Source organism: Cyanistes caeruleus, chromosome 8, assembly GCF_971803275.1.
Source record: "Cyanistes caeruleus chromosome 8, bCyaCae1.hap1.1, whole genome shotgun sequence".
Classification (NCBI taxonomy): Eukaryota; Metazoa; Chordata; class Aves; order Passeriformes; family Paridae; genus Cyanistes; species Cyanistes caeruleus.
This window is the reverse complement of record NC_141708.1, coordinates 35,173,974-35,195,645: the sequence shown is the minus strand read 5'-3', so window position 1 is coordinate 35,195,645 and position 21,672 is coordinate 35,173,974. Positions and strand designations below refer to the sequence as shown.

General features: G+C 52.7%; 1 protein-coding gene across 2 annotated transcripts in view; it reads left to right on the top strand.

The window, feature by feature from the left end:
- Positions 1 to 21,672, top strand: part of CDH23 (cadherin related 23) — a 180,162-nt gene that overhangs the window by 103,449 nt on the left and 55,041 nt on the right. For both annotated transcript variants that reach the window (XM_086901349.1, XM_086901350.1), the window contains 7 exons: positions 825 to 974; positions 1,723 to 1,881; positions 16,312 to 16,376; positions 16,888 to 17,125; positions 17,651 to 17,756; positions 17,850 to 17,977; positions 21,402 to 21,474. In XM_086901349.1, the coding sequence (XP_086757475.1) occupies positions 825 to 974; positions 1,723 to 1,881; positions 16,312 to 16,376; positions 16,888 to 17,125; positions 17,651 to 17,756; positions 17,850 to 17,977; positions 21,402 to 21,474 (919 nt within the window). The remainder of the gene's footprint in view (positions 1 to 824; positions 975 to 1,722; positions 1,882 to 16,311; positions 16,377 to 16,887; positions 17,126 to 17,650; positions 17,757 to 17,849; positions 17,978 to 21,401; positions 21,475 to 21,672) is intronic.

Below are 21,672 nucleotides of genomic sequence, written 5' to 3'. Positions count from 1 at the left end.
CAGGGGACAAAAGAGCTTGGGAAGTAACACTTACTTCTGCCATTCTCCATATCCTCTGCTCCCTCCCTCACTCCTCTGGGGTGTCTGGAGCATCCCTCACTTCCTAGTTTGGCACTCAAACAGCCAGTGGGAGGTGCCAGTCTACCCTGAGGTGCTCCCACTGTCCACCACTGCTGGGCTCCTGAGCCACTGGGTGCCCTTGTGTGGTTCTGTGGGTGTCCTCAGGGCTTGCTCCAACTGGGGGGCTCTGCTGGGAGATGCTCAATGTGCCCTCAGCACCATGGATTGCATGGAGGTGTGCAAGGAGGAGGGCAAGGCAGAGATTCTGCTCATGTCACCCGCTCCCAGCGGTCACACTTAGGCAGCTTTTGCTATTAGTGCCCCTTCGTGCATTTAATTGGCCACTTTTTTCTGATAGGAGGGAGGTCATTCAGGGAAAATTGGAAATTCATCTCTGGCAGCTTCAGAGCTTGCTTTTCACGTGCTCTGCTGGGCCGTGCTCAGAGCAAGGCTCTGAAAGCATGGTTATGTTGGCGGCCTTACTGCTTTGCTGGCCGGGTCTTGGGGGAGGAGGAGTTTTTCCAGTTCCCAGTTGGAGCTGCCTGACTGGAAAAAGCCCTCTGCATGGGAGAGGCACCCACGGTGTGGCCCCAGCCTGAGGCAGTGCAATCCCAGTGAGTGACACCCTGTGTGGTGCGTGAGCCTTCAGCCAGCAAAAGGGACTTTCCCTCTGTGTGCCGCGCGGGATCATCCCGGGGATGCATTCCCTCTCCTCTCGTGTGCACATGGATTTTGTAAATGGAACTAACTCCTTCCCTTCCCAGGGACCCAACAGCGTTTTTGAGGTTTACCTGGTGGGCAACAACTCCAACCACTTCATCATCTCGCCGACCTCCATCCAGGGGAAGGCAGACATCCGTGTCCGCGTGGCAGTGCCGCTGGACTTCGAGACCATTCCTCGCTATGAATTTTCGGTAAGGCTGGGCTCTGTGGGACAGCCACAGTTTTCAGCACGCCCCAAGAGTGACCATCAAACATCTCCCCCTCTCTTGCCCAGTACTTGAAGAGGGCGTAGGAAGAAAGATGGAGCAAACTTTTCAGCAGGGCCAAGGCGGGGGATGGATTTTGATAGTTGATTTAAATTAGGTGTAAGGAAGGTTTTTTCCAGGAGCTCTGGGGAAACATTGGAACAGGATGCCCTGAGGGGTGGTTGTCCCGTTGCTGGAAATTCAGGGTCAGGTTGGATGGGCCTCTGAGCCCAATCCCATCTAGTGGAAGATATACCTGCCCATGGCAGGAGGTTGGACTAGGTGGCTTTTAAAGGTTCTTCCCACCCCAAACCATTCTATCATAATCCCCACTATGAAACAGCAGAGCACTACAAAACAGCCAAAAAATCAGAAATTATAATCAAGAAGGAGGTGGGGAAGAGATCTGCCCTGCACTTTCCCTTTCCAACATCCAAAGGCTCAGCTGCATGAGCTTAAGCAGAGCAGGGCCATAAAAGCTTTATTGAGCATAAAACTTTGTTTTAAGAGCACCTATCAGGTGCCAAAACCCTCCCCGTCCTCCTGCTCCAGCTCTGTCGGTGGTTTGCCTTGAGCTGGCTCAGCTGGTGAGGGAGCTGAGGAAAGCCTTGTTTACTCCACTAAAGAAGGATGGGTAGCTCTCCCAGGCTTCCCAGCCTCTCCAACCCTCCCCTTGCCTTCCCGTTTCGCCCAGCTCTTCGCAAACGAGAGCGTCCCGGACCACGTCGGCTTCGCGCGGGTGAAAATCAACCTCATCAACGAGAACGACAACCGGCCCGTGTTCAGCAAGGTCCTCTACAATGTCAGCCTCTTGGAGAACACCACTGTGGGCACCACCGTCCTCCAGGTCCACGTGAGTAGGAGCAGCCCAGCTCCCTTTGCCAAGTCCTCGGCACTCGTGCTGGCTCTGTGGTGGCCTTCACTGAGGGCTCACATGGGAAGGGAGGGAGATGCTGGTGTAGACTCCTCATGGCTTTTTGGGGCAGATGTCTTGACCTTTCCTGTTCTCTGGAGGATGTGTATGCGTTCCCTGCCACACCAGGCATTCAGAGAGAGTCCTGCAGTGCATTTCATCTGCAGATACCGGTCCCAGTGGTCGCGGTACCCCCAGTGTGGCTTTTCTCACAAGCATCATCTTTCTCAACCAAACCGAGGTCGGTCACACCATTAAAAGGGCGATGGATGGAAAAGGAGGGGAATGGCTTTGTTCAGCAGAGCAGCAGAACAGAGGCAGGCAGAGGTGGTGGTGATAGCAGGGGGTGTTTCCTCTTCTGTGGGTTGGTTGGAATCCTCATGGAGAAGACATTTCCTGGTGCATGAGAGCGATGTCAGTGCCTGTGTGAGGCACAGCAAGAACCTCAACACAACCCTGCGCTGAAATACCATTGGAAAAGGTATCAGAGCTCCTCTGGGATGGGGAATATCACAGCAGGGAGCACCAAAACCCCCTGCCACACTTTGGGTGTCTTACTGCCACTACCATCAGTCATGAATGAGTTTTCTTGGCTACCTTTCCAATGAATTTGCTCCAGCTGCCCTCCTGCCCTCTCCTTGTGCCCCTGCTCCCCCAAGGCACAGCCCCTGGTCTCCCATCCATGCAGGAATGCCCACTCAGAGGATAAAAGCCCAGACAAAAGAGTTGGGTGCATGTGCCTGTGTGCAAGTGTGTTTACTTTACAAACAGATGGTGTGAAACTGTACAGAGCCCCCGAGCTGTTCCCATCTGACAGTTATTAATATTTCAAGCAGATGTTTAGCTAGTCAGGCCGTCAGACACTAAACAATGAGATTGTTACTGCGTCTCCTCTTTCCCCAACTTCCAGCTATGCCAGCATTTCAGAGCGAACACAAAATGCCAGGAGTTGAATCTTCTATGATAAATCAGAATGGATGCAATTAGCTCTGAAATCCAAATTGCCCTCCCAGCTGATCCCAAACTTTTAACAACCCTCATAAAGTACCAGCTCCTCCTGCTATGGCCGCTTGCCTTTGAGCTGCAGCCCTCAGGTCGCTGCCTGTCTGCACCACATCTCTCCACCTTTCCCACGTGCTGCAGACAAAAAGCCTGCTTTCCTTGCTAATAAATTCCTCCTCTCCTTTTCTTCCTTCTTTTCTGCTTGCTCAAGAATATTCCTGGATAATTCAGGTGTAGGGTTTTGGAGAAAGCCACACGGCATGCCCACTTCTTTGGTGGCTGCTGGATGGCATCCTCATGAAAGGGGATTTTTGCTGGCTTCCCTCTTTTTGTGCTCCTTCGTGCAAATAAGTGCAGGTTCGAAGAGACAATGGGGTTCAGTGTGCTAAGGATAAATCAGGTGGCTTGTGGGGTCAAGGAAACTGATGAACAGGGTGAGTGGTTGCTGAAGGGTGGCAGGAGGCTTTGTGCCAGCTGCTGCTGGACATGCCAGGCACAGCTGGCAGCACGGAGCAGTGCCTGCAGCACCTTCCTGGCACGCAGACAAGCAGTTAAAACCACAGGAAGCTGAAGCAAGGGGACGTCGCTGACCTTCTGCCCAACCCAGCGTTCTGGGAAAGGAGGACAACTTGCTCCCAGCAGCCCAAAAGCCCCTGGGCTGTTTGCCCTTCTTCCAGTGTGTGCATCCTGGCTCTATCCCACCTTGGCTGTGGCTGATGGGCTGTGTGTGGGTGAGGGGAAAGGCTCTCCTCAATGACAGCCTCTCCAGGCTGCCCTCAGCATGGCCAGCTGAAAGGGAAAGGCAAAAGGAAAGAGCAAGCGGACTTCATTTGCCGTGACAAATGGCCGTTTGTTTCTACAGCATTTCAGCTCCTAATGTCAGTGACAGCAGAGAAACATTGCCTGTTACACCTATAAATCAACTGTAAAACAACCCCAAGTGCAGGCAGCCAGCGGGGACCCAGAGCTGCTGCCTGCTCCCTGCTCCCTGCCTCTTTCCCTCTGCCCAAGGATGAGTGGGCTCGGATCCGTGGATTCCTGCTCAAACCTCAGCCGCCTCCCTGGCACCGTGCAACCTTGTCCACCCTCTAAGATTGTGTTTGCTCTCTGCTTAGCATTCCCTCCATCTCCCTGTCTGTCCATCCATCTGTTTAATTCTGTCCCTGAAGGGCATTTATTGTTTAGACTCAGGTGGCCACTTGCTTGCACAAGAACATCTGGAGAGCCCAGGCTCCACGGGAACAGCTCCTGCCCACAGTGTGCCCAAAGGCAGCCTTCTCTCCTGCTCCCATGCTCTTGGAGCATGAGGACAAGCTGAGGGAGCTGGGAAAGAGGCCCTGCCTGGAGCAAAGGAGGCTCAGGGGGATCTTCTGGCTCTACACAACTCCCTGACAGGAGAGGACAGCCAGGGGGGTCGGGCTCTCTTCCCCGGTGACAGGACAAGAGGAAACAGCCTCAAGTTGTGCCAGGGGAGGTTTACATTGGATATTAGGAAAAGTTTCTTCAGTGTAAAGAGTGGTCAGGCATTGGAACAGGCTGCCCAGGGAAGTGGTGAAGTCACCATCCTTGGAAGTACTCAAAAAACACATAAATATGGGTCATGGGTGTGAGTTTGGCAGTGCTGGGTTCATGGTTGGACTCGATGACCTCAGAGGCCATTTCCATCCTCAATGATTCCATGACTGTTTACATAGGTGATAAGCCCCTTAGGCCAGAGATTCCTGGTTCTGCAGAGACCGGTGTGAAGGGCTCCTGACTCCAGCCAAAGCTTCCAGCTCACATCAGTCGTGGCTGTTTGGAGTTACCTTTCCATTGCACGTCCGTGACAATTGAAGGACAAGCAGCCTGTCCAGGGCTCTGCAGTTGTTAGAGGCCTGACTCAATGCAAACTTCATTTTTTCGCCTGCCCCAGACTCTGCTGTGCCAGGAAAAGGCAGGCTGGAAAGGCTTGCAGGTCCCACACAGCAGCAAACACTTTCTGCGAAGCAGGAGTGAAGCAGGGAGGTGAGCAGAGCTCATCCTGAAGAGATGGGCCAGTTCTGCCCCAGCTACCAGCAGATACTGAAAACTAATTTTTTTCTGAAACAACTGGCCATGGAGCCTTTTAATAACATAACCGAAAAGGTCAGAGAAAGAATTTCACACTTCTTGAGCAAGCAGGCAGCCAGTATAACTTCATGCCTTCCAGGAACGAGGCAGCAAGAGCATACACTGCACCCTGAATTAACTGAGGCTCTGGCACTCCTGCCAGGTCCTGCCTGCCTGGTGACCTGTGGCTTTGCATGGGTGCTGGCTTTCCTAAGAAAGGATGGACCCTGGAGAGGTGTGGTGAGGTGTGGTGCCTGCTCTGGCTCGGGCAGAGGACGTGGGGCTCTGGGATAGGAAGCTCTGGGGAAGGACCATGCTGGGGGGATGAATGGCTGTGTCCAGCTGAACCATGATCAGAGTCACAGACTGCTTTATGATGGCAGTGACCTTAAAGGTCATAGAATTCCAACTCTGCTCCTGTGGGCAGGGACACCTTCTGCTAATCCATAGGTCCTTGAGTCCAGAGGCAGGAGATGCCTGCTACTCTCCATCCTGCTCCAGGCTGCCTCATTTCCAGCAGCTGGGAATAGTGCCACTGCTTCACAAGCCCTCCTTCAGCACCTCAGCTGGGATAGGAGATGAGAGGGAAGTCTGAGGGCTCTGTGCCCAGTGGCTGTGAAGGGGACTGATGCTGGTCTGGCATCATCCTCCCTCTCCCAGGCTTGGAGGGTTTGGAGGCAGTCCCCTGAGCTGGTTCTGGTGGGGCTCCCCTGGGGAGCTCTTCTGTGACCTGGCCAGGGGGAGAGCAGGAGGGAGCTTTCAGCTGGGAAGTTTTTTTTGGATGGAAGAAGCTACATAAACGTGGCCTGGCTGCTGAGGTCACCAAGACCCAGCCCAGCATCCCCTGCTGTCCCTCAGGTGCTGCTGGGCTGGGAAGCTCAGGGAAGGTGCAAGCCTGTGTTTGCATCTGCCACGCTGAGCCCAAGGCACCTTGGGGTCCTGCAGAGCTGCAGGGTGTGACAGCAGAAAGCACAGTGCCCCTCCAAACCTGCCCTGGGACACTGCTGCTTTGCCAGGGGCCTCCAAAAGCTGTGCTCCAGCTGCTGGTGTATCTGCTAGACCTGGAGAATGGGGAAGGGGCCTAAGTCGACCCAGCAGGAGGCAGGAATTAAGGGGCGGGAGAGCTCCTTAAGCTCCTCATACTCTACAGATCTGCACAGCAAAGTCCTCCTGAAAAGCTCCGATAACCAAAATCATTAAAGCCCAAACAAACCAAGAGTAACTTGTTTTTAACACAACAATGCATTTGATTTGCCTTGAAGTGTCTGGAGAAAAATGGTTCTCCAGGGAAGTGTGGAAAGTAATCCTAGCTCCGTGATCCCTCCTCTCTGCTTTATTTGCCCCAGTCTGGCTTGGCTGCACAGGCTGAGATCCGTGGCTGTGGGCTCCATCAGCTGGCTGGCAAGCAGCAGCCAGCTGGGGGGGTGCTGCCAGCCCCCTTCCTGCTCTCCCACCCTGGAAAACAGCTGGGATGAAGCCAGGGAGGCATGAAGGGGCTTGCAGGGAATGAATTGCCCGCTTGCCCTCCTTCAAGCCCCACACAAGCATCTCCCAGCAGGCATTTAGCCCCTGCTGTTCCTGTTCCTCTCCTGCCAGCTCTTCCCAGCTCCAGCTGGGTCAGGCGTGGATCAGATAGATGAGCCATGGTTTGGAAACCACATCAGCACCTCCCTGGGATGGTTTGCATCGCTATTTGTCCCAAATCCTTGCTGAGTTAATGACTTCCTTCCCTATGGGATATCCTCCTCCCAAATCCCTGTGAGGCTATGTGCTCTGCCTTTCCTTGGTGTTCTCCTTGCCCTGAAGCACCTCTGCTCTGGGATTGGGCTGGATTTCTCCTGGCAACAACCATCCTCAAGAATTCTGAAACGGATGGGGAGACCTTTCAGAACTTTAAATAAACACATACACACACACACACACACACACACACACACACACACACGCACACAAAATACCTTTGGGCAAGCTGCTTCCAGAGTCATTTTTTGGAGACCCTCAGAAACAACATGAGCATCTCCAGCAGACCTCAGATTATAAACTGAGGTGCCAGATTCAACCAGCAGGCATCGATTTCAGCACGGGAATGATTCTCTGCATCTTGTGATATGTGGCAAGGCAGGTAAAATAAGCACCTTGTTCCCTCGGGGCTTGATAACCTGGATCTCTAAGGCAGCCTTGTGTGTAAAAAACCCCACTACTTTCCCTGGTTTTTAATGAAATCTGGATTAAAATTTTCAGGTTTTTTGACGGAGGAGGTGAAGAGATGTTCTCCCTGTGTTTTTGGCATTAGCCTGTGTATTCTTATGTATGTGTGTGCATGCAATATATATGTACACAAATGGGTTCACATTCCTGAGCAGTCCCTTTCTCCTACCCTCCATGGGTTGTCCCCTCCCTGAACATCATCCCCAGCACATCCATTCACCTGGATTCTCATCTTCCCCATCCCTGCCACTGCACTTCCTCTGGAGAAGCCTTGTTAGTAAGAACCTAATGAAGTAAATGTGCTAATTAACCTTCCATTACTCTCCTCATTAAATCAACCTTTAATTTGGTTGGCAAAGTTCCTCTCCTTTACCACCCAGCTGTCAGTTTTCTTCTGCTGCTTCGATCTCTCTTTGGCCTCGTGTCGGGGATGGGAAAATCAATCTCGGCCTGATTTTCCTTCCCCTTCTTTCCAGCCAGCTGTAAACCCCAGTCAACAAGAAAGTAATAATGTACTTTTCCCACCCTGGCAAGGAGAGTTGCAGACATCAATAAACAGCTATTTAGGATGCAAATCACTTTCCCAATCAGCCATCAGCCTTTGAGGCTGGCAGGGATGACGCTGTGGTCTGTGGGCTCCCATGTCCCATCACGGCGCTCCCACGTCCCATCATGCTGCCTTGCAGCCATCCCAGAGCAGCTGTGGGATGCCCAGAGAGTTGCATCCCTCTGGGTTTGCCCCACTCCAAGTCCTGATATGGGTGGAATGAGGCTTTGCAAGCCTTTGGGGGTTCTGGTTCCCTTCAGGACTCACACCACCCTGCATCCCTCCATCTCTTTGGCCGAGGGCACTCTCTATCCCCCAACATCTGCCTGTTGTTTCTTGGTGATCTCCGGAGCTTTTCTTTCCCCTTTTTCTTGGAGAACAAATGAATTGCAGGAGGGCAGGAGCAGCTGGAGACCAAAGGCAGTAGTGGAGGCTGCAGTTCTGGGGTGCTGCTGGGTGAGGGGCTTACCCTGAGCTGTGTTTCTCTCTCGCATGCTGATGGTGACTTGTGGATCAGCCTCAAGGGAAAACCCACACTTGCTCCTGATTTTGGGAAGGTTGCATGGAATAAGGACACAGCTGAAGACAGGGAGTGAGGTGGGGAAATACCTTGCAAATCAATGGACAGATAAAAAGGCATCTTGGGATCTTCCATGGGGAATCAGTGTGGGATAAACCATCCCCTGTCCCTTCGGTGGCACCTGGGGTGCTCTCCCAGCATTAGGACCGGGGACTGGTGCAGCCCGTGGTCAGCAGGGATGCCACCATGAGGACAGCACAGGGCTTCTCAACCTTTTTTTCAGCTGCTCAGGGGGTTGAGTTTGTGTCCTGATCCACAGGGAGTCAGTCACCTGCCCCACCTGCATTAGGAGTAGCTTGTGCCTCCTCTACCTTCACATATGGGTTATGGAAGTACAGGATGGGGAAACACTGGAAGGACTCCCAGGCCAGCCTCCTCCTTTCCTTCTGCTTTGTGTGGCTAGATACAGTCTTGGAAAGTCCTTGCTGCAGAGGAGGAATGGATGGGGTGGTGGTAACTGGGGACTGCCAGCCAAATGTCTGGGGCAAGCTGGGTGTTGCAGAGCTGGGTGTTGCCTCCAGCTTGTGGAGGCTGAAAAACTCTCAGCTGGATGTTTCTGATGTCCTCCAAGCCTGGACTTTGTCCCTTCCTCCAGCCCTTCTCCCCACCTGTGTGGCCCACACAGCTCTACCTCCCTGTCAGCATCTTAATTGATCTTGTTTTTCTCAATCCCCCCCCCTCCCCAGTGCTCCATCTCCAGCTGTGCTTAAACAGAACAAAATCTCTTCCAATTTCCCCGCCGCTTAAAAGAAAATTGAATCCTTTATCTGCAAGAGGAGAGGAAAACTGCAAACACACGGAACAGTAAAGAGTTAAATAATCAAAGCAGATGATTCCAAATTGCCTGGAAAGTTAAACATGAATGGCTTGGCTTCTTCCTGCGTGCTCCTTGGGTTTTTACAAGTACAAAAATATGCTTGCACTCCTTGTTCCCGTTAAATATTCTTATCAAGCCAGCTCTGTAAATAAAGGGAAGGGGAGGAGGGAGTTACCAGGCGTGATTGACAGAACTGAAGTCCTCGTCTTTCTTGTCAGGGCCCAGTGCTCTTTGGCTGTGTTTATCTCTTTAATCTAAATATCAATCCGTGAGACCGAAATGGGGTGGAATAGGAATCATGACAGCCTGAGCGCTGAGGGGAGAGAGAGAGAGAGAGAGACACTTACTGCAGCTTGTGCAGCCGCTCCCTGTCCTGATGGAGCTGTCAGGAAAAATGCACAGCGAGAGCACAGGGGTGGGAAAGCAAAACAAAAGCACAGCCTGGCTCCTTCCCCCCCTGCCCAACCCAAAAAAAAAAGAGGAAAGAAACCCAACAGTTCAGCCCATGAGAGGGGAAAGAAAACCAGGGAGCAAATGCAGCCCTGCTCCTGTCCAAATTGCATCCTGCAAAGCACGAGCCAGGCAGCAGGATTCCCCGCCAAGCCTCCCAGTGTTCCCAGTAGAAGATGGGGTTGGGTGGTTTTCCTTTGCTGCTGGCTTTAGCTGGTGATTTGGGATGTGACTGGGAGTTCAGGGGAGGGTTTTTCCCAAGGTGATGCCCTTTGCCACGTGGACACCCTGGCCTCACAGCTCCTTCTCAGCAGTCCTTTCAGGGCCATCACTGTCTTCACCTTGATACATCCTCTCCCAGACTCCTCATGCTTTTACACCCACAATGTTCCTACAGAGCCAACACTCCAGGGCTTTTAAATCTGTTTTCAAAGCTGCCCTCAGCCCCCCAAAGCATCTCTCCCAGAGCATCCAAATGTCTCTCCCAAAGCCTCCAAGGCTATGTTTCCTCGAGCAAAAGGCTCCCGTGGGAATCAGCACCCAGGAGTGCTGAGTGACACTGTGACAATGCCACCCCTGGACAGATGACCCTGAGCTGCCCCTGGTGCTGCTGACACGCTGAGGTTGGTGTGTGAAGAGGAGAGCAATCTACCTGAACTGAAGGGCTTTGGGGAGCCATTAGATGTGCAAATCTGTAGGGTTCTGCCATTCCCTTTCTCCAGGATGGGATGCAACATGTTCATGTCCATCTTGTGGCAAGGACCTGTTCAGCCCATCCCTCTCCTTTGTTTTTATCCCCCCTCTGCCTGCTGGGCCTCTCACCTGGGTGAGGCGCAGTTGCAGATGGTGGGTGGGTGGTGTGATCAGCTTCCCGGAGCTCTTGCAAACACTTCAGTGATCGCTGAGAATTTATATTTCTTCCACCAGACTTTGACCTTAATTTCTTCCGTTTTGCTGGGCTGTAAAATTCATTAGAGACCCAACAGCGAAGTGATTGAGATGTCAAGCCAGGCAGTTGGTGGGGTTATTTAATCGCTGAGATGTGCCACTTGCCATTTAGGTGGACAACAGGAGAATATGAAATCAATGAGGTTCATTAGTAAAGGGCTTGCACCCAGCTCCAGTAAAACCCGTGGGCATTTAAATGGTCTAGGGTGTCATCAGTGAAAACCCACGCTGGTAAAACCTGTTTGTCTCACTTTTTGGGCCATCTTCTGTCACCTGGTGTTTTAAAGCCCAGTCTCCAGCCATTCCTGCAGCCTGGCTGCAGTAAATCACAGCTGCCCAGGCAAGTGTTAACCTTGCCTGTGTGGAGCTGATGTTGCAGGGGCTGCTGTTATAAAACACAATCAGGAAAGCTCTTGTTTTCCCTGGTGGCTGGCAGAAGAGGTGGGGAAAAGCTCTGCCATTCCCAGGGGGGTTGATTGACTATTTTTCCCCCCTAGCCAGGTTGAGCGCAGCCCTCTGGGGTCATTAGTGCCGATTGAGCTCGCTGGCTCGGGGCAGGCTTTGGAGCTGCTGGGGAAGCGGTGGCAGCCCGGCTTTGCCTTGATTCCCCACTCCCTCTTTTTCCCAGCTAATCACTGGAGCCACTGGGCTCCAGTGCTGGCTAGCCACCGGCTCTGCTCGCTCCTGATTGCCACCTCCCACCAGGCAGCCTCTCTTTAAAAGCCCAGGAGAGAACACGGCCAGGCCAGGCAAGGCTGACAAAAGAGCTGTTTTCCCACTGAAGTCATTCCCTAACAACTTTAAGTAGGTTTTCCATTGGTTTTCCATTGGGCTTTCGCAGCCCAGTGATTGCATCTCATGGAAGCCCTTGGCCCTTCACATTTGTCTCCTCCAAGTCACAAATCAAATCCCGATCCCGGTGGCTACCAGCAGTTAGCTTTTATTCCCCTGGGACCTGAGGTTGCCCTGAGGAAGGGACGTTTGGATGGCTGCCTGCTTCATACGTGCACGTTTCGGTGGCCCCAAGAATCAGTAGGATGCCAGGGCATGGCTCCTCACCCTGGAACTCCTACACCATAGTCTGAGCAGCCCGTGGCTGCACCAGTCAGCCCCAAGCAGCAACTACATCTGCCTCACTTTCCTAGAAAACCCCCCCAAAAAAACCAGCTAGGAAGCAGATGGGAATCCTCCTTCTGTTTGCTTTCCCAAGCCACAGGCATCTTGCTGGAGCAAGCCAAGGGAGCAGGCAGGGCTCTGCCCGGTCACTCCAGTACCCTGACAGCTTTTTGACGTCCCGTAATTGCTTTCCTGCCACAACTCTTTTAAGCAGAGAGCTCCTGGCCAAAGCAATTTGTTCCCCATCAATTTTTATTTCCTGCTTTGTGCATGTGAGGGAGGGAAAACAAAGAGGGCGAAGGAGAACAAACAGAGCTGGGACCTGCTCTGGTTCTGAGGGAAAGGTGGGAAGGGTTTGGCTCTTCAGCCAGGCAGGACATGGCTGCTGGTCATCATTCCAACGCGCTCTGCTCACCCCTGCAACCAACTTCCAGCTGCTCATCCCTGCCTGACAATTTTGGGGGGAGGACTGCCGTGTCCCAGGGGCTCCATGGGGGATCTGAGCCACCTCCCAAGGGCTCTTCTTGGTTCTTTAAGTGCTTGCTCACTCCTCCTGCCGTGCTCCCTGAAGCTGCTGCGGGTAGAGTTAATCTCCGGCAGTTTAAGGAGTTGCTGAGTGGGTCTGGCGGATGATGAATGTCTAAACCATTACGGGGTGAAGCTCCGTGGAGCTGTTTAAAACTGAATTCTCCCATGTAAATTTCTGCTCCATCAATCCTGATGACATGTCAAACATTGCTATTGTTTCCCCAAACAAATTGGACGACATGCCCTTTCCTGCAGATTTGCCCACGAGAGCAGAACCGCTCGCCAGCTCCTCGCTTTTGTCTCCATCTCTGCTGGCCTGCGGGTGGGGAAGGGTGGATGTGATGGCCCTTGGTGGGACAAAAAGAGACATCCCAAATGTTTTGTGCTTGGGGGATGCGGATGGACAGAGACAGGCCGCAGGTATTTTTGTGTGATTCATGTGCTGGGTGCCCACACCATGCTGCAGCTCAGTAAATTAATCCTTTGGGTTATCCAGGTTTCCTCTCCTTGCCACTCTCCCCGAGTTTAGCTGCATAAATGTGGGATTTTTTAGAAATGGTCTGCGCTGGTGACAGCTCATAAAAGTACAGATGTGGACCCGCGTTTTCATCCTGCCCTTTTGCAGGCTCCAGTGGGCAAATCCCGCTTTAATATTCCAGGCAGGAGAGGAGAGCCGTAAAAGCCATTTGATTGCTTCTCCAGGTGGAACCCCCAGGAACTTCCAGCCAGATGCCTTTCCTCCCCGGGCTGTGGGAATGGATTCTTGCATGCTGGAGGGGGGAAACGAGTCAGTGATTGGGAAAAGCCACAGGAAAACAGCTGGGATTGCTGACAGCTCGGTGGGATTTGGGGTGTTCTGCAGGCTCTGCGTGCTCTCTCGGAGCCCTGGGCATTGCTCTGCAATGGGAGTGTGTGTTGCCTCCCCAGGGGCTTGAGCAACTGAGCATCCTTTTCACCCTTAGAGGGGAAAAAGCTTGGTAGTGCAGAAACAGGTGAAGATCCCAAATTAAATATGCTGAGCGCGCGTGGTTTGGCTTTTTTTTTCTTTTTTTTAGCATGTTCCCTGTCACGCTCGACTAACCTGCTCCATTGCCCAGCATCATCTCCACGATGTTCAGTTGCCAGGAAAGGCATCCAGCCGGCCTCACCTTCCACCTCCCTGATGTAAATCAGGGACATTAATTAGCTCGGCTGGGGAGGAGGTGGATGGGGCAGAGTCAGGCTGCCCGTCCTCCTGGCTCCTCGGGAGAGGGGCTTTTTGCCTCGCTGGCACTTCTGTTGTCATCACAGCTTGTGGTCCAGCCACCCTCCTGGCTCCCCTCTCCCCAGGGCTCCCAATTCCCTCCTCACTAACCTTCCTTTAACCTTCCTCCTTCCCTATCTTTTTTTTTCTTTTTTTTCTTTTTTTTCCCCTCGTCAGAAGAAAATTACACTTTCCCCAGTGTTGTCTGTCACTGCAATAAGCACTTACGAGTGCAATTGTTTGGGGCCAAATGAAGGGAATTCGTTTTGCCCGTGCTTTCTGGTACTGTCAGACCCCCTGTAAATCATTATCTCATCACCAGCCCATCCAGGTGCATGGAAAATGCTTTTCTGGGCTCTGCTCTCACACCAGCCACTTAGGAATTAATGGAACCGGGGGATTCACAGCAGTTGCAGGGTACAGAAGTAACGGGTAGGAAAAATCCTGGATGGAGGTGGCAATGCTGAGGCTGCTCGAAGCGCTCAAGGATTCTGGGGAGAGAGGACCCAAAAAAGGGGCTGTTGGCAGGTGTTAGGATGGGGGATTAGCCCCAGAATGAGTTGGCTGAAGGCTGCTGGTGTGGGCAGATGGTGTGGGTTGACCCTCCCCTTCTCTCCAAGTGTTTCCATACGGAAGAGTTGCCGCGCTCTGCCTGGGATGCAGCACATCCATGGATGTCTTCCGTGGGGGAAGATGGACCCCAGAGGGACCTGTCTCCCAAAAGCTGGTGCTGCTCTCTCTCTGGGCACCTCTCCAGGCAGATTTCCACAGATCTGTTCTGCTTTACTGAACACAATTCCAAACGGAAAGGAATTCGCATCGTAGCGGTGGAGAGGAAAATCAGCAAAACCAGTCGGTCTGGAAGGCTGGATCCACCAGAGCACCCTTTCGGCCTGCAGCAAGCAGCAGGAGTTCACTTCTCAGCCTGGGAAAACGTTTGGGGAGGAAAAACTTAAGTAATGCTGTCTGGTTTTCATGCCTTTGGCTCTCCGTCACCCCATGGTGCGGCAGGGGAGCAGCACATGGGGGTAAAGCTGTGCTCACGCTCCCACTCTGCTGTCAAGGGTAATCAAGGCCATCGATAAATCAGGAAGGTTTCAGGAGCAGGCTGTGTTCCATGCCACTCCTAAAATACAGCCTTTTCCTGCTATCTGGATGTGAAATGTGTCTTTGACCCTGCTTCTTCACAGTCCTGTTGGTCTCTAAGTAATCCAGACAGGACTCAATTTAGAAAATATACTGGGGGAGAAAAAGGATATTTTGGGGGCTGCATTTCGCTTTCCTCACCTAAAAATAAAATCTTCTGCTCCTTTTTTCTGCCACCACTCATGCATATTTCATATATTCATTAGAGCAGAGACTTTAAAACACAAATAAATCTTGCTTTGCTCATCCAGAGCTGACACAGTGAGTTGTGAACACCTTCCCTAGAAGGTGCTGGTCGTTTAGCCGTGACCAGCCTGCTCCAGCTTGTGTAGCTGTAGGTGCATCCCACAGCATCCTCAGCCACTCAGTCCGTGGGAATGCAGCAGATTGCACCCCCAGAAGGGCTGTCCTTGTGGAAAGCAAGACCAAAATCACTCTCCCTTGCTTTTCCGGATCTGTATTTTAGCCTAGGGGTTACATTCTGAAGTGCGATAGGTTTTTATTCCTCTACTCTTGTCGTGGTTTGGCACTGGCCAAACGCCAGGCACCCACAAAAACCACTCACTCACCCTCCCCTGACACAGATGGGCAGAGGAGAGGAAAAAAACAATGAACAAAGGATTCATGAGTTGAGATAAGAGACTGCAAGAAAACATTTCAAGGGCAGGTACAGAGTGAGTTTATTACTAACAAAATCAGGGGAGGATAATGAGAAGTAAAATAAGCCCTTAGAAAAACACCTTTTCTTCCCCCTAACCCCATCCTCCTTCCCACCAACAGCACAGGGGACAGGATGTGGGGATTCTGGTCAGTTCACCAGCCAAGGTTTTTTTTCTGCTTGGCTCAGGGAGAAGAATCCTTCTCCTGTGAGACCGTGGGGTCCCTTCCACAGGAGACAGCTCTCCATGAACTTCTCCAGCATGGGTCCAAATGTCACATGCAGCAGTCCTCCCAAAACTGCTGCAACCTGAGTCCCTCCCATGGGCACACAACCCTCCCAAAACTGCTGTGGTGTGGGTCTCTCTTCCATGGGGTGCAGCCCTCTGAGGACAGGCTGCTCCAGCCTGGGAGCTTCTCTCCATGGGGTCTTCCACCAGATCACAGCCTCCTCCAGCTGCTTTTCTTCTTAAATCTGCTATCCCAGAGGTGTTACCAACATCTCTAATTGACCCAGTCTTGGCCAGCAGCATGTCCATCTTCAGAGCCATTCAGAGATTGGCTCTGCCAGACATGGTAGAAGCTTCCAGCAGCTTCTCACAGAAGCCACCTCTGTGCCCCCCTGCTACCAAAACCCAGGCCGTGCAAACCCAACTCAACTCTAGAACACACAGGGAAGGACACGAGCTGCGGCTGTCCCAGCTTTCTGCCATCACAGGGACAGGAAAGGTGGCCCTCAGGAATTATCCATGGAGTCTTTTATTTCAGGTGTGCTTCCCAGATTAGCTTAGTGTGTCAGGGAAAGCAAGTGGGTGCAACGTTTCCCACTGCCAAAGGTTTTGGGAGTGAAGCTGAGGAATGTTGGTGGAGGGCAGTGAGCTAGAGCAGGCTGGGAGTCAGGAATGAACAGGGGAGTGCAAACAGCCCCTGCCCTGAGGCTCTTGGGGGACAAATGGCAGCACACCAGGTCCGCAGTGCTGTGTTCAGTGTGACATTTCCATAAGCACCTTAGTTTATTGATTAAATTTTACATTTTCCAGGCAACTGACAATGATGTGGGCTCATATGGAAAAGTCAGTTATTTCTTCAGCGATGACCCTGACCGGTAAGTGTGACCGACTGGCTGGAATTTGTTCCTCCAAAATCCTCTTCTAACCTCACTAGGCAGTCACAGGGCGATTAAAGGCACTGGTTGTGTCCTGCCTGTGAGATGTCCTATGATCCCCTGTGTGTGTGCTGTCTCCCAGAGATGTGAGTTCAGCACACACCTGATGCTCAGCATGTTTAATTGCTTTGCTAAGTTGGGACCTGCGGGCACCAGTAAATGGTTTCGCAGTGAGTTGTCGGCCCTGGAGCAGCACCTGTGGTGGAAAGTTGGGGAAAACACATGGGCTGCCCAGTAGAACAGACCTGGGGGCCTCTGCACCCGTTTTCTCTGCCTGTGGAGCAGCACTGAGGGTTTCTCACTGCTCAGCAGTGTGGAGCTCTGGAAGGTGTTCTGGGACCTAACATCCCGTGGGGAAAAAGTCATGAACTTCACACTGCCAGGCTGCTGCCTCTCCATCTCCTGTGTGTGGTCACTGAGGCTTTTTCCCCTTCCTTTGCCATCCCCTCAGTTTCTCCCTGGACAAGGACACGGGTGTGATCGTCCTGACAGCTCGGCTGGACTTTGAGACCATGCAGCGCTACACCCTGACCGTCATCGCCCGGGACGGCGGTGGGGAGGAGACGACGGGCCGCGTCAGGATCAATGTCCTCGATGTCAATGACAATGTCCCCACCTTCCAGAAGGAGGCTTACCTGGGGGCCCTGCGGGAGAACGAGCCTTCTGTCACCCAGGTGGTCCGGCTCCGGGTGAGGGACTGCCATGGCTCCTCCGCTTGGGATGCGCAGTAGGGAGACAGGAGTGGGTTAGGATCACGGGATGGTTTGGGTTGGGAGGGATCTTAGAGCTCAGACAGTTCCAACCCCCTGCCATTGCTAGGAACGTCTTCCACAAGCCCCATTCAGCCTGGCCTTGAACACTTCCAGGGATGGGGCAGTCACAGCTCCTCTGGGCACCTCATGCCAAGGCCCCACCACCCTCACAGGGGAGAATATCTACCTAATATCTAATCTAAACCTCCCTCTGTCAGTTTAAAATGACCAGTGATGGGTTTAACAAACACCTTCCCAAGCAGGTCCCAACATCCAGTTTCTTTCTTGCATCAGAGAAGCAGGCGAGAGGAGCTGGTTTACAGATCCCCTCAGGGCCCCTGATGGACACAGCTCCCTCCATCACTTTTCCAGTCTCCTCGGGCCCAGCCTGCACCTCCCATCCCCTCAGCTCTCCCTGGCACAGCTCCTATGCCCATGGATTCCCTTTGCTCACACCCTTAGGCATCTGATGAGGACTCCCCTCCGAACAACCAGATCTCCTACAGCATCGTGCAGGCCTCTGCCTTCCGCAACTACTTCGACATCACGGTGTCAGAAGGGTACGGAGGTAGGTGCTGCTCCTGGCACCCCTGGGCATGCCCACCTCCTGCTCGGTGTACGGCTGCTCCCCTGACCCCCCCCTCACTGTGCATCCTTCCAGTGATCAGCGTGAACCACCCCCTGGACTACGAGCAGCTGGCCAACGGGGTCATCTACCTGACGGTGATGGCCAAGGACGCCGGCAACCCGCCGCTCAACAGCACCGTCCCTGTCACCATCGAGGTGTTTGTAAGTGCCAGCACCCGCCATTCCCCTTGTGCTTTCCCTGCAATCGCTCCGCAGCACTGCTAATAATTCACCAATTACTGTCGCTCCACCTCGGTCTTTTCAGGGCCAAGTTCTTCTGGGATACTCCCTCGCGGGGAGTTTTTCTTATCCGGGTTCTGTGTCAAGAAGGATACTCCAAAGGCTTGTTAGGCTCTTGTTTCTCGTGTTTATTAATATATTATCAAAAGATTTGGCAGGTCTTCCCCAGACTTTCTGCTCAAGTTCAACCCACCGTCACCTGGATCAAATTGGCTCAAAAGGCACAAAATGGCCCAGAAATATGCAGCTTTTTTATCTTTATACTTATTTTCACCCATTTAAATATAGACATGTAAATTATTTTTCTTAGTGACCCAACACCTATGGCATTCTCTATCCAATCACCAACTACTACCCAAAAACCTCTTGAAGTAGAATATGAAGAAGAAAGAAGGACAAGAGACAATACCCTAAATCCTCCATCTTGTGTTTTGTTCTCTAAACTAGTTAAAACTCTAAACTAACTTTTTCACCCAGTGACTTAAGAAAACTTTCTAATTTACACACTCCCACTTTTAATTGTTCTATTTAACTTTAACAGTTGTTTTCATGGTGTTATATGAAATCCAGTGTTTTCTTGGATGTCAGAGCCAGGTATCAGAGATAAGGGCACGCACTCTGTGCCTCAGACTCCAACATAACCCAACAGGACCATCTCACCCCGTGCAGGCATATGAGCGGGTTCCTATTACGCGTGTGTCGCGCGTGTCTCGTGCCACGGGGTGAGGAGCAGAGCAGGAGCAGTGTGGAAATCCCTCTGGAGGAGGGGTTTCTGCTGGGAGGCTCCACAGTGCTCCTGGGGAGGATCAGATCAGTGTGTTGCTTTGAGGCACGCCGTGGTTTGAGGATGTCTGCAGGGAGGTATCAGTGATGGAGGCAGTTTGGCTGATAACGTGTCAGTCTCGCAGCCGTGGGATCTCTGCCAGGCTGGCAGCAGCGTCACTCCGGGAAGGTGAAGGAGATAAAGGCAATGATGCTGTAAGATGGGAATGAAGTCCCATGAGCATGTCTCTCCTTCAGATCCCTCACAGTGCTCGAGAAAGGGGGAGCAAGGCAGTGCCCAGGGAGTTAGTGGTGGTTAAATACAACCTTCCCACACTGTGCTTTCGACGGCATAAACACCTCTTCCTCAAGACCACACTTCAGTGGGTCATCTCCCTGCGTTGGGTCTGTATCCTGGCAGAGTTTAAGTAGCTGTCACTTTTCCCACGTTCAACCAAAGGGAATTTCTCTCAGCTGGAAAAAGAAAAGAAATAAAAGCCAAAAACTAGGAGGAAAATGAGGGGGAAGTGTTTTGTGACGGCACTTGAGGAACAAGAGCCGTGAGAAGGCAGAACCAGAGCGAGTGTGGAGGGAGGTAATTTTTTTTCATCGTTTGGTTGTTGGTTTTTAATAAAGAAGTCAAACTCGGCTTGTAGATTTCCCATTAGGGGACAATACGCTTTTGTAGAGGGAGTCGCCGAATCAGAACTAATAGTGCGCGCCGCGCCAGGATCTCGGGAAATAGCTCCGCTAATAAGTTTCTGCCTCGCTCCCTGCCACTGACGCCCTGCTCAGAACGATGAGCCAGCGACTCACGGCGGGCCTGTGCCTGGAGGAGAGGGGCTGTGTGCTTAGCGTGAGCAGCTGCCACTCCCAGCATCCTTGGAGATGGCAGGGAGTGGTAGGACAAGGGGGATCCGCTTCAAACTGGAGGAGAGGGGAGGTTGGATGTTGGGAAGGAATTGTTCCCTGTGAGGGTAGTGAGGTCCTGGCACAGGGTGCCCAGAGGAGCTGTGGCTGCCCCTGGATCCCTGGAAGTGTCCAAGGCCAGGTTGGATGGGGCTGGGAGCAACCTGGGGTGGTAGAAGGTGTCCTTGCCCATGGCAAGGGGTGGGAACTGTCTGAGCTTCAATGTCCTTTCCAACCCAATCCACTCTGAGATTCTATGATACACTGGCTGTCTGAGGGTGAAGCTGTAGGGAGGAGGGCTGAGGGTCAGGAGAACACAGGAAGCTGGTTTTAGCTGGTTAGGTGGATAATGTCTTCTGTGGGAGTGGAAGAGTGCCGGGTTCTGTCTGGCATCGCTGCAGGTGCCTTGGAGAGCTTTGGGGCTCCTGTGGCTGAAGTGGGAAATGTCCTTCTCAAGTAAAAGGCAGGTGCAGGCCAGCTCTGGCCAGATGGAGAGCCAGCCAGAAGCAAACCCTGCCTCCTTGGGACCAGGCTTGCCGGGCCGTGGCCTTGCTGAGCATGGCCTGATGATCTCAGGAACATTAATGACACGACACAGCATCTGCTCTGGCTCGTGTCCACCCAGCTGGAGCCCCAGCTCAGCCACATCCAGCTGCATGTAGATGCACACTAAGCCTCTCCATTGCCTTTAACCTGCCCAGGCCTCATGGGTTTGCCCTGGATGAGCCCCACCAACCCCCGGGGAGGAGGAGGAGGAGGGATGGTGAGAACATCACTGGGACAGGCAACAAGTTTCTTATTGCTCTCGGAGGAGACGCCGGGAAAGCTGAGTGACTCAAAGGCTGATTAAAGACCACCTGCTTACAGAAACTAAAGCAGGGACTGGCAATTTAATTGCAGCACGATGGGCATCGTTGGCACCTGAAATTGCTTCAAATCTCAAGTTCAGTGGGCTGAGCCTGCAGGTCCCTCAATGGTCTCTGGGTAGAAAATGTCTCCAGAGCAGCCCTAGGGAAATGGAGAGGCCCATAACGGTGTTTTAATGTCCTGGCAGCTCTGTCCTTCCCTCCAAAGGCAGTTGGGTTTGGTTCATTTAAGGCAGATTCGTAACAATATTTAAACAGCATTTAAAGCCCCCTTGGGGAGCTTTAAACCAGTCCAAAATCTGTTTTGAGGGATGTTGTGAGCAACTGTCCCTGCCTGGTTTCCCCAGGATGGCCATAGCTCCTGGCAAAGAAAGGCTTGGAGGGAGCACATGGGGATGCAAACCAGCTTCCCCCCAAAAAAATGCTATGGCTGCCCTGTGTGCAAACACCCACAACATCCCTCCTCTGCAAGGAAGGCATCCAAAGCTCAGCAGCCCCCCGGCCACCCCAGTTCGCCTCATGACCTTGTGGCCGGGACACTAAGCCAGCCCTGTACCGCCCAGGGAGGGAGGATCAGGGCTGCGCACGGCGCTGTGCTGCTCCATGTGGTGCCTGAGGCTTCCCAGGCTTGCGGTAGAGCCAGGAACAGAGAAACCCTTTGCTCAGCTCCCCAGGGCCGCCTTCCCCTCGCTGGCATCATAAACTGGTCATGCCTTGAGATTCAGTCACCCAGGAGCATCCCCCTACCAGACTTTTGCAGCTGCTTGACCATTTTGCCTCTTTCCCAAGCAGCCTTCTCTTTGCTTCAGGATGAAAATGACAATCCCCCCACGTTCAGCAAGCCCTCCTACGTGATAGCCATCATGGAGGACATTATGGCAGGTACAGGGCACTCCCCTGCTCCTTCTCTGGGCTCCCAGGAGAGCCCTGGAGATTTTACACCCAGAATGGGGTGGGTGATCCTTTCTGGGGAGGTGAAGTCTCATAGCTGTGGGGCCTGGGGGTTTGGGCACGGTGTGTATTTGCGGAGAAAGGGACCCCTTGGCTGAGTGACCTGCAGGAGCAGTGTGGGGGCACAGG